This window comes from Theropithecus gelada, chromosome 5 (genome assembly GCF_003255815.1).
Source record: "Theropithecus gelada isolate Dixy chromosome 5, Tgel_1.0, whole genome shotgun sequence".
NCBI classification, from domain to species: Eukaryota; Metazoa; Chordata; class Mammalia; order Primates; family Cercopithecidae; genus Theropithecus; species Theropithecus gelada.
The window spans coordinates 148,250,741-148,262,954 of record NC_037672.1 but is presented as its reverse complement, the minus strand read 5'-3'; the positions used below and the strand labels follow the sequence as shown (position 1 = coordinate 148,262,954).

Sequence of the window (12,214 nt, the reverse complement as noted above, 5' to 3'; positions counted from 1 at the left end):
CTGTTGAAAGCTGTTTAACATAATCAAAACCCCAAATCCTCATTTATAACCAAACTGTTGAAAGCTGTTTAACATAATCAAAACCTATCTTTAGCATTCCCTGCTTTATTCATTGTGTGCATTTCATCTCCATCTTGTGACCCAACAGAACCTGCTCTAGAGGACTAGATTCAGAAGACATGCTTTCTAATGCTCAACCTCCTACTAGCCTGCTGCATGACCTTGATTTAATCTCTCAGATTCTTCATTGACAGTATGAAAGATTTAGACCCAGAGCCCAGGCTCACTGACTGTTTTTGTGAATAAAGTTTTATTGTCTGTAGTTGCTTTTGTCATACATCTGCAGAGTTGAGTCATTGCAACAAAGTCCATGTGGTCTGCAAGCCTAAAATACTTACTATCTAACTCTTTACAGAAAAAGTTTCCTAACTCCTGTCAAGTTTCTTTTCAGGTTCAAAATTCTTTGTTCTAGTTTTGGAATACTTGGGCCAAGTATTTTTTTTCATCAGGTCTTCTTAGCAAACCACTAGAAAAATTTGACTTGAAGAGGGGAAACACTAATAAGTCATACATTCTTATTTGTTAGCCACCAGTACCTGTCATATTTTGTTGTTAATGCTGTGGTTACAAACAACCTCAGTTGTTGCCCAGGCTGGAGTGCAATAGCATGATGTTGGCTCACCACAACCTCCGCATCCTGGGTTCAAGTGATTCTCCTGCCTCAGTCTCCCGAGTAGCTGGGATTACAGGCATGCGCTACCATGCCCGGCTAATTTTGTATTTTTAGTAGACACGGGGTTTCTCCATGTTGGTCAGGCTGGTCTCAAACTCCTGACCTCAGGTGATCTGCCTGCCTCAGCCTCCAAAAGTGCTTGGATTACAGGCATGAGCCACCATGCCCAGCCGACATTAGTTTTATTTCTTTCTCTGCAACCTGTTTTTTAGAAGTTTAAAATAGGCCTATTTTGGAACTAGTTGTTTATTAGAGCTCTTTAAATGGGTTAAACATATTTTTCCTTGTATGACACTTAGCAGCTTCTGGATAAAAAAAATGTGAGACACAAGTGCATTTTTTTTCTTGTTTATGCCACTGTCTCCTTGAGGTCTTTCATATTAGCCTGCTGTTTCAGAAATAAAAATAACTTCATTGAACTCATAAGGGAATAGATTTGTCCTAAAATCCAAATACTTGGCTTTGAAGATGCTACAGTGATTTTAATTTTTTTTTTTTCTTTGAGATGGAGTTTCGCTCTTGTTGCCCAGGCAGGAGTGCAGTGGTGCAATCTCGGCTCACCGTAACCTCTGCCTCCCAGGTTCAAGCAATTCTCCTGTCTCAGCCTTCCCAGTAGCTGGGATTACAGGCATGCACCACCACCCTGGCTAATTTTGTATTTTTAGTGGAGACTGGGTTTCTCCATGTTGGTCAGGCTGGTCTCGAACTCTTGACCTCAGGTGATCCACCCACCTCGGCCTCCCAAAGTGCTGGGATTATAGGTGTGAGCCACTGCGCCCAGCCATGATTTTAATTTTTTATGGCCACAATGTTTTCATTTTTTAAAATTTGTTGACACAGATTTCTTTGATCAACCAACTGCTATTTTTTATTTTTATCTAGCCTAGTAATATGGAATTTTTAATACAATTTATCAAATCTCTGAACTCTGAAACTTTGCAGTTGTTGCAACCACAGCTTTCTGTTACCATAAACTAATTTTAAAAAGCAAGCTTAATTTAAAAAAGCAAGATTTTAAACATTTAAAAAGGAATCAGTGGCATATTGACCATGACCAAATCCTTAAGTATGAGGAGAAAGGTTAGAGGGTGATGGTGAGGAACACTACGGTTATGTGGGGGATTTGAACTTTTTATGTAAGGTATTTCTGTGACATTCTGTTTTTTGTTTTAATAAGTAGAAGTGGAAAAGGGGTTTTTAAGTTTGGTTTTTTTTGGGTTTTTTTTTTGTTTTTTTTTCCTGAGACGGAGTCTCGCTCTGTTGCCCAGGCTGGAGTGCAGTGGCCGGATCTCAGCTCACTGCAAGCTCCGCCTCCCGAGTAGCTGGGACTACAGGCGCCCGCCACCTCCCCCTGCTAGTTTTTTGTATTTTTCAGTAGAGGCGGGGTTTCACCATGTTAGCCAGGATGGTCTCAATCTCCTGACCTCGTGATCCGCCCGTCTCGGCCTCCCAAAGTGCTGGGATTAGAGGCTTGAGCCACCGCGCCTGGCCGGGGTTTTTAAGTTTTTTTAAGTGAAACAATATTCGATTTCCTCCTCCACAGGGAGGCAGCAATCTTATTAGGGTTAGAATAGGCTGCTTTGTCATTATATATAATATTCTGGGAGTTCTATGAATATAGGGTATTCTTGAACATCTTGAAATTATATGAAAAAATATTATAAATGTGCATGAGGGCTTTCTTGGATGCAGTGTTAAGGTGATATGGAGAAGAGGGTCCATGATGCAAACAGAGTCTTAGGCTTTTATTTCTGTAGTCCTGCCCTCTCTTCTGAACCCTAGACTTCCTATTCAGCATCTCTACTTGGATATTTAATAGGCCTCTCAACTCTAAAATGTCTGCATTTAGTTTCCTATTGCAGTTATAACAAATTAGCTACAAATTTAGTGGCTTAAAACAAGATCAATTTGGCCGGGCGCGGTGGCTCACGCCTGTAATCCCAGCACTTTGGGAGGCCGAGGCGGGCGGATCACGAGATCAGGAGATTGAGACCATCCTGGCCAACATGGTGAAACCCTTGTCTACTAAAAATACAAAAATTAGCTGGGCATGGTGGCGGGCACCTGTAGTCTCAGCTACTCGGGAGGCTGAGGGAAGAGAATTGCTTGAACCCGGGAGGCGGAGGTTGCAGTATGCTGAGCTGCACTCCAGCCTGGCGACAGAGTGAGACTCCGTCTCAAAAAACAACAAAAAAGAATTTATTATCCTGTAATTCTGGAGGTCTAAAGGCTGAAAGCAGTTTCACTGAGCTAAAATCAAGGTACTGGAAGGGCTGCATTCCATCAGTAGACTTTAGGGGAGAATCCTGTTTTTGCCTTTTCTAGCTCCTAGAGGCCACCTGTATTCCTTGGCTCATGGCCCCTTGCTCTATCTTCAAAGCCAACAGTGTAGCATCTTCATTTCTCTCTTCTTTCTGCCTCCATCCTTCTGTCTTCCGCATACTCTCACTAGTATCCCTGACCCTGATCCTCCTATCTTACTCTTATAAGAAGCCGTGTGATTGATTACATTGGTCCCACCAGATAATATAGATAATGTCCCCATCTCGGGATACTTAATCATATGTGCAAAATCCCCTTTACTAGATGTAGTAACGTATTCACAGATTCTGGGGATTAGGACATGGACATCCTTAGAGGGGCCATTGTTTAGTCCACCATTTGATTTCTTAGCTTGGCAAATCTATTCTTCCTCTAGCCTTCCTCATTTTATTTAATGGTACAACATTCTCAAGCCAGTAACCTATGGTTATTCTTGATTTCTCTTTTTATTTTTTCCTTCTACCATCTACATCCAATTCATTAAATTACATCCAAATCCAATCAATATGTTATCTTGCTTCTACTACCCAACTGTCTCTAGATTTGTCTTCCTCTCACTAATTTTCACTAAAAGCAGAGTAGAATTAGCATTCTGGAGCCACAGGCCCTCATCCTATCCTATTCTTTTCACTCCTTGGTGTTCAGAGATAATTATAGTACAAGGCTATGTGGGCTGAGTGTCATGAGAATGGTACACAAAATGCCACAGGACTAGATTCCAATTACTTTATCCAACTACATGGAGATGGAAAGTGAAGGCTTACATAGTAGTAGACAGTGGAGAGGATTTAGGTTGGTAGAGGATAATTATCCTGGAAGGCAAATAGAATTTCCATTAAATATTTCTATTTTTTTTATTCTTCAGACAGTGAATGTTTCTTCTCAATTATCAATAGCAGAGAATGAAGTAATCTGATTTCTGATTATTTTGAATGACTCCTCCCCTTCCTCCATTTTCTGAAACAATATATTTTAAAAAGTTCTCAGGGAGCTGATTTCTAGTGTGTGGATAAACTATACACAGTTGGGCGGAGAGGATGAAGTCAGACATCTGAAAAGATATAACATTCACTGTCGAAATATTATCAAAATACAGCTTCGACATTTTATTATTCTGAATCCTTTTTCCATTATGTCCTCACATTTTTGGGGTAACATTACAGTTTAGTGGAATATAGGAAAAAAATGGGTCATACTTGAAGTAGTCCATTGTGAAAAGATCAGGAAATAACTGAATTTACAAATTTTCCCCACGTTTAGGAAAAAAATTGCTCATAGGATTTTTAGCAACCTTTATTTGTTAAAATCTCACCTTAATTAAAATTCCTCAAGATGTGTGAAATGAAAATTGAAGCATATTAAAATCAGATATTCCACGGAATAAAATATTCTGCAAATTTATATTCATTTTTAAGGCAGAAATGCTGTATTGAGCCCCATAAAAGTAAAGATGTCCCTTTTATTTCCTCCTCATTTGTGGTGTTACTGATTAAATTAGTTACCAGTAAGTACTTGATAATTTTGTTTTGTGAATGCAAATGTTTATTTTTATTTTATTTTATTTTTTTGAGACAGGGTCTCACTCTATCGCCCAGGCTGGAATGCAGTGGCATGATCTTGGCTCACTGCAAGCTCCACCTCCTGGGTTCACAACATTCTCCTGCCTCGGCCTCCTGAGTAGCTGAGACTACAGATGCCCGCCACCATGCCTGGCTAATTTTTTGTGTTTTTTTAAATAGAGATAGAGTTTCACCATGTTAACCAGCATGGTCTCGATCTCCTGACTTCGTGATCCGCCCGCCTGGCCTCCCAAAGTGCTGGGATTACAGGCGTGAACCACCGCACCCAGCCTAAAAACCATTTTCTAGGGTTCTTCTAATGTGTTTTTTAGATGTTCACTGCCTCCTTTTTCTACTCAATGGGCAGAAATAAGTGGGTTGAGGTATCAAAAGAAAGGTATTCCAGGTGTAGAGGACAGAGGAAATAAAGCCTTGAGGTGGAAATGGGATGAAGAAATGAGAACACTTGTCTGGATAAGAAGAAAACAAACAGGAAGTGAGTTAGCTGTCTTGGTGACGAATTCCAAAGTCAATGCTAGAAAACTTGGGCTGTACCTTTCTCAAGTCACTTGGTAAATGGGGCCTTACTCTAAGGACAGTGCAGATAAAGAATAGGGGAAGATGATAAGATAGCACATAGCCTCATGTGGAAACTCACTGATGTTCAGGTTATAGCAGTCCTTGTTTTACCCAGCTCTACTTCAGTGCCTTGGTGTCTGATTCTTTCTCTCAGCTTTTTGTTCTGACTCTGCTACCATCTGACTGCCCTCTTTACCATCCTGGCCCCTTCCTGGCCTCTGCATATTCCCATGAGCAGTGGTGTGGGATTCTCTTCTGTTCTTTTTTTTTTTTTTTTTTTTTTTTTTTGAGACGGAGTCTCGCTCTGTCGCCCAGGCTGGAGTGCAGTGGCGCGATCTCGGCTCACTGCAAGCTCCGCCTCCCGGGCTTACGCCATTCTCCTGCCTCAGCCTCCCGAGTAGCTGGGACCACAGGCGCCCGCCACCTCGCCCGGCTAGTTTTTTGTATTTTTTAGTAGAGACGGGGTTTCACCGTGTTCGCCAGGATGGTCTCGATCTCCTGACCTCGTGATCCGCCCGTCTCGGCCTCCCAAAGTGCTGGGATTACAGGCTTGAGCCACCGCGCCCGGCCTCTTCTGTTCTTTAATCATTCCCTTGCTCTCACTTCACCAGTGGCTTCTCATGTCACTAAGAATGAAATTCGAGTCCTTACTGAGGCCTAGTAGCTTCTGCAGGACCTAGCCCCTGCTCCCTTTCTTTCTGGTCTTAGTTCATACACCTTTCCACCTTTGCTCACAGTGTCCTAGCCACGCTGACCGGCCTGTTCTTCCTCACACCTACCTAACCTCAGAACCTTTGTACTCACTGTTCACTCGGCCGCACCTTCCCTCCTTCGTTTAGTCCTTGCTTCCCTCCTTTGTTTAGGCCTCTATCAAATGTCACCTCCTGAGAGAACCTTCCCTGACCACCCTGTCTAAGGTGGAATTTCCCATCCTGATACTCTTATCTGCTTCTTCTATTTTATTATCAGCCTTTCTTGTACATGACATTATAATATGAATTTATTTTGCATTTGGTTATTGTCTGTCTTCCACTGCAATGTAAACTACTTGAAGCCTGGCTTGACGTGTTATATTTACTGTAGTGTCCTCCATGCCTAGAATGGTACCTGGTACATGGAGGGCACTTAATACTGTTGAGTGCACGTAGACATACTATATGGCTCACATTTGGACTTCTCCAGAGGAGGGTCTGTTGTGTTGTCCAATACTGAGTGCATCTAAGATGCTGGGCTAACTGCCCCACCACCCCCTGGGCAACTGTTATGTTAGGTGCGTACCCTTGGTGCATCCACCCAGTAGTGATCAAGATAGTGAGATCTTATGTCCTATTCTCTTGATACTCCTTTCTTTCCGCTTGCATGGCCTGGTCCCTCCAAGTTTCTACTCCTTGTTGATGAGAAAAATGTTGCCAGATCCTATGCTGTGGAACAGTTGCTTCCAGTTTCAAACTCAACAGTGAGAGGATTGATAGGAATCCTGGCTTTCTTGATCTTTATGTCCCCTTGCTGTGTCATCCTGGCCCACATACTTGTGTGCTTTCTCTTTGTTCCTCTCTGGTTCTTGATGATAGTCTCTTTTCTCTTTGAAGTCTGTCTTTACCCCTCCTTTCTTTGTCTCTTGTTCTTTCCTCTCAGCTGCCATTTTGCTTTGCCCTCTGCATCATTCCAGATCCTGTTTAGCTTGAGTTCTTGCCGCTGAGAAACCTTTCAATTTACCTACCTTTCAATTTACCTACTTTGTATAATTTTTTCCGTCCTTTGTTCCTTATGGCCAGAGAGGCCTGAATAAGAATTGCATTGGAACATTCTTTTCATCCTTCATCCTTGTATTTAACTGATATTTGAAACCTACTTTGTGCGAAACATTGTTTCAGGTTCTGGGCTACCTCCATAAGCAATATCCAGGTTCTGACAGTATAGTTAGGGAGACAAATAAGCTGAATTGATGTTTATTACTCATTCATTTTTTTCAACAAATATTTATTGAGACTAAGATACAGTGGTGGATAAAAACAAAAATTCTTTTTTTGTGGACTTACAATTTGATAAGGTAGACCTATGTTAATTAGACAACAAATAACGAATGTTCAATTATAGCTATGTTGGGTTCTGTAAAGGAGGGCTCCATAGAGCTATGAGAATTAGGAGGACCTGTCCTGGTTAGGAGAGACAGGGATGGCTTCCTTGAGGAAGTGAAGGATAAATTGAGATCTGAAAGGCACAGTAAGAATTAACTAGACAAGGGCAGCAGGAGAGAGGCAATAGCAGATGCAAAAGTCTGGTGCTGAAAGGGTGCTTAGAACGTTCGAAGAAGTTTAAGCATAGAGAATAGGCTGGAAAGTGAGCCAAACGAGGCTGAAGAGACAGGCTGGGGTCAGATTGGCTGGGCTTTGTAGGCCACAATAAGAGTTTTGGTCCTTATTCTGTGAGCAACAGGAGGATGCCTTTGAAGTGCTGTAAGCAGAGGAAAAAGGGAGAGGTATAAAAATTATTTTTATTTTTAAAACACTAATCTGAATGCTATGGAGGAGAATAAATGGAGTTGGGTGTAAATGGAAGGCATAAGAAAGGATGTGGAAATGCTAGTTAGGAGGCTATAAAGGCAATCCAGATGCTACTAACCCAGGTGGGGTTAACTGTTAGCAAGAATTTTAAGTTCCCAAATCTACCCTTACTGTCTATTAAATGTATGTCCATTAAATGTACTTTATTTTATTCTATTTTATTTTGAGACAGAGTCTTGCTCTCTCGCCTAGGCTGGAATGCAGTGATGGGATCTTGACTCACTGCAACCTCCAACTCCCGAGTTCAAGCGATTCTCATGCCTCAGCCTCCCAAGTAGCTGGGATTTCAGGCACCCGCCACCATGCCTGGCTAATTTTTGTATTTTTAGTAGAGACAGGGTTTCACCATGTTGGTCAGGCTGGTCTCGAACTCCTGACCTCAAGTGATCTACCCTCCTTGGCCTCCCAAGGTTCTGGGATTACTGGCGTGAGCCACCTGTAGCTTAAAGCTTAAAGTCAGCCAAAGTGTACTTACTTTCAAAAACTTTCAAATTTTTTTAATAAAAGGAGCCATATCTTGTAAAAGATACAGATGCAATAAAACTTAAGTTCATTTAAATGAGAAATAAAGGATGACTTAAAGAAATATGAATGGAATTATACCAGAAAAATCTATGGTGAAGATAATGATTGTAATTGAGTTCAAAAGTTAGCTCTGAGTTTCTGGCGGCCTAGGTATAGAAGGGAATAGGATAGGTCATGTGTTTGTTTAACAAAGGAAGCATGGAATATAATGCTCTTTCCTATAATTTCCTTTGTTCTAAATATTTAAAGTATTTTTTTAATAGATGTGAAGTTAAACCACTTAGATAGGTCCAGATTAGCTGTTAACATCATAGCATTAATCCATTGTTGGTAGTAGGTCACACTGATATTTTAAAAAGTAAAGACTTCAGAAAAATACAGAGCTGAACTACATATATGCATTTCTTTCCTTCTTTTCTTTTCCTTTTTTTTTTTTTTTTTTTTTTTTTAAAGACAGGGTCTTGCTCTGTCACCCAGACTGGAGTACAGTGATGTGATCATAGCTCACTGCATTCTCGAACTTCTGGTCTCAAGCTATCCTTCCACCTCAGCTTCCCAAGTACCTGAGACCACAGGCACAAGCCACCATTCTTGGCTAATTTCTTATTTCTTTCATAGAGACAGGGGCTCTGTTGCCCAGGCTGGTCTCCATCCCCTGGCCTCAAGTGATGATCCTTGGCCTCCCAAAGTGTTGGGATTACAGGTGTGAGCCAACATGCCTGACCCATGTTTGCATCTCTCTTTTTTTCTTCTTTTTTTACTGCTCCTTATGGAGCAGGACTAGCTAATCCCTAGGCAGTGTGCCCAGAGTTGGCTTTATATGAATTTTTTATTAGCCCTCTTGTTACAGTTGAGGGGTAAAGCAGGGGTTAGAAGGGAAGTTAAAGATAGTAGAGGAGGTAAGAAATAATAGACTATCCCATGATGCAACCCATGGGCACGAGGTAGACCCTTATTATATTTTCCTGTGTCATCACAGATACTTGCCTGCCTCTGTAGTAGCTATTTAATTTGTGTCTACAAATACTTATTCATAAAGGACATCCTTCCTGCCTTGGAAGACTCATTAGTCAGGGACAAAGAATGTACAAAGTGGCAGCTTTATTTCTTAACTCTTCACATTCCAACCCCAAAACTTATAAAATCAAGAACCTTAAAAACAAAATCATTTCAAATTGTGAATAAAGTCATCCAGGGTTACCAGTGGCTCTCCTGTAAGTTCTCTGCCCCTGGGACTAAATCTCCATGTATTCTCTTCCCAGCCCTGTACGTAAGCAACAGCTTCAGCTACAGTGCCTACTCTGTGTATAATGTTAGGTCCAAAGGCACAGGAGGGTCGCAGGAGAGCCAGAGAGAGTAGTACAATAGGGAAGAAGAAGCCAGAGAAGTCTAGATTGTTGGCTCTTGAAATAGTGGCATTAATCCATTTTTGGTAGTAGATTACATTGGTGTAGACTCCCGGAAGAGATTTACCACATTCTAATCCCCAGCTTACTACTCCTATCTGGATCCATACACCATCAATGTGACACGACAGAGGCCCTCCAGAATCACCCTAAGGAAGAAATAAAGGTAATGAGCATAGTATAAAGAGGCATGAAGAAGAGAGTAGTAATAAGGGGTGGAGAATTCTTTAAAACTGGGCCATGAGACCCATGCAGCTGTGGAACTCTACAGGGAGCTAGACTAATCACTGCTTTAGGGAGAGATCACAGGAATTTTAGAATCATAGAATTGAAATTGTCAGGGACCTTAGTGAAATAGATGAGTAATTTCAAAATATTTATCTGTGATAAAAAGAGAAATAAAACTAATGGGATGATTTTTTCACTAAAGATAAATTTATTCAAATGAATGAACTGCCTTAATTTCCTGTTCTTACTGTTCTTTTTTAGTGCTAAGTAATCAGTTCTTACCTAAAATGATAGTGATAGAACTTGGTAGTAGTCTTCCAGTCTTGTTCTCTTTCTTTTTTATAACAGCTTTACTGTCATATAATTTACATACTACACAATTCAGTGGTTTTTAGTATATTTACAGTGTTGTACAACCATCACCACAACCCATTTTAGGACATTTTTATCACCCTAAAAAGAAACCTCATACCCATTCATAATTACCCCCATTTCTTCCCAGACCTCCCAGCTGGGCCAACCAGTAGTCCACTCTCTGCCTCTATGGTTTTGCCTATTTTAGACATTTCATATAAATGGAATCATGTAATATGTGGCCTTTTGTGTCTGGCTTGTTTTGGTTAGCACATTCTTTTCAAGATTTATTCATGTTGTATCAGTACTCCACTCCTTTTTATGGCTGAATAATATTCCGTTGTATGGATGTACCACTTGGTGTTTCTGCATTCATCACCTGATGGACATTGTGATTGCTTCCGTTATTTGGGCTATTATATTATAAATAACGTGTCTGTGGCCCAGCATGATGGTTCATGTCTGTAATCCTAGTGTCTTGGGAGGCCAAGGCAGGAGGATCAGGCCAGGCATTTGAGACCAACCTGGGCAACCTAGTGGAACCCTGTCTCTACAAAACAAACAAATAAATAAATAAATAAATAACTGCTGTGGTGGCATATGCCTGTCATCCCAACCACTCGGGAAGCCGAGGCAGAAATATTGCTTGAGCCAAGTTTACAATGAACTATGATCCTGCCACTACATTCCAGCCTGGGTGACAGAGCAAGACCCTGTTTCTAAAATAATAATCATGCTGCTGTGAACACTTTTGTACCAGTTTTTTCTTTGTTTGTTTATTTAGAGACAGGGTCTCCCTGTTTTGCCCAGGCTGGTCTTGAACTCCTGGACTGAAGCGATCCTCCTGCCACAGACTTCTGAGTAGCTGAGATTACAGGTGGAAGCCACTGTGCCCAGCTCATGTGCAAGTTTTTGTATGGACATATTTTTATCTTTCTTGGTCATATTCCTAGGAGTGGAATTTCTGGGTCATATGGTAATTCTATATTTAACCTTTGAGGAACTGCCAAACGGTTTTTCAAAGAGGCTGCACCATTTTATATTACCACCGACAGTGTTTGAAGGCTCCAATTTCTCTACGTTTGCATATCTTTATGACAGTTGGACATTTGTATATCTTTAGAAAAATATCTATTCAAATTCTTTGCTCTTTTAAAAATTGTGTTCTTTTAATGATCGAGTTACAAGTGTTCTTTTTTCTAGATACAGATCCCTTACATATATGATTTGCAAATACTTTCTTCCATTTCATAGGCTACCTTTTTACTTTGTTGATGGTGTCCAATGAAGCATAAGTTTTGAATTTTGAAGAACTCTAATCTTTTTTTGTTGTTGCTTATGCTTTTGATAACATATCTAAGAAAATGTAGCCTAATCAAGGTCACAAAGACCTACCTATATGTTTTTTCCTAAAGGTGCTATAGTTTAGCTCTTATATTTAGGTCATAGATCCATTTTGAGTTAATTTGGTATATGGCGAGGTCAGGGTCCAAGTTCATTCTTTTGCATGTGGATATCTACTTGTCCCAGCATCACTTGTTGAAATGACTATTATTTGTTCATTGAATTGATTCAATACCAATGTTTAAAATTAATTGACCATAAGTATAAGGGTTTATTTCTATACACTCAATCCTATTTCATCGATCTATATATGTCTCTCTTTATGCTAATACCACACTGTCTTGATTACTGTTAGTTTTGAAATATGAAAAATGTGAGTCCTTCAACTTGTTTCTTGTTTTTCAAGATTGTTTCGCGCCCCTTGAATTTCCATATGCATCTTAGGATCAGCTTGCCAGTTTCTGCAAAGAAACCAGCTGGGTTTTCATAGGGGTTACATTGAATCTGTAGATCCATTTGGAGAATACTGCAATTTAAACAATATTAACTGTATTCCTCTTTTACTCTTTTTTTTTTTTTTTTTTTTTTTTTTTTTTTTTG

The 12,214-nt window shown here is 40.4% G+C and overlaps 2 protein-coding genes across 3 annotated transcripts in view; one reads left to right on the top strand and one right to left on the bottom strand.

Annotated features, from left to right (window-relative positions):
* SH3D19 (SH3 domain containing 19) overlaps positions 1-12,214 on the top strand; it is a 198,770-nt gene that overhangs the window by 23,262 nt on the left and 163,294 nt on the right. The window lies entirely within an intron of this gene.
* Positions 9,328-12,214, bottom strand: part of PRSS48 (serine protease 48) — a 15,731-nt gene continuing 12,844 nt past the window's right edge. The window contains exon 5 of the mRNA XM_025385232.1: positions 9,328-9,837. Within this exon, the coding sequence (XP_025241017.1) occupies positions 9,448-9,837 (390 nt within the window). The 3' untranslated portion in view covers positions 9,328-9,447. The remainder of the gene's footprint in view (positions 9,838-12,214) is intronic.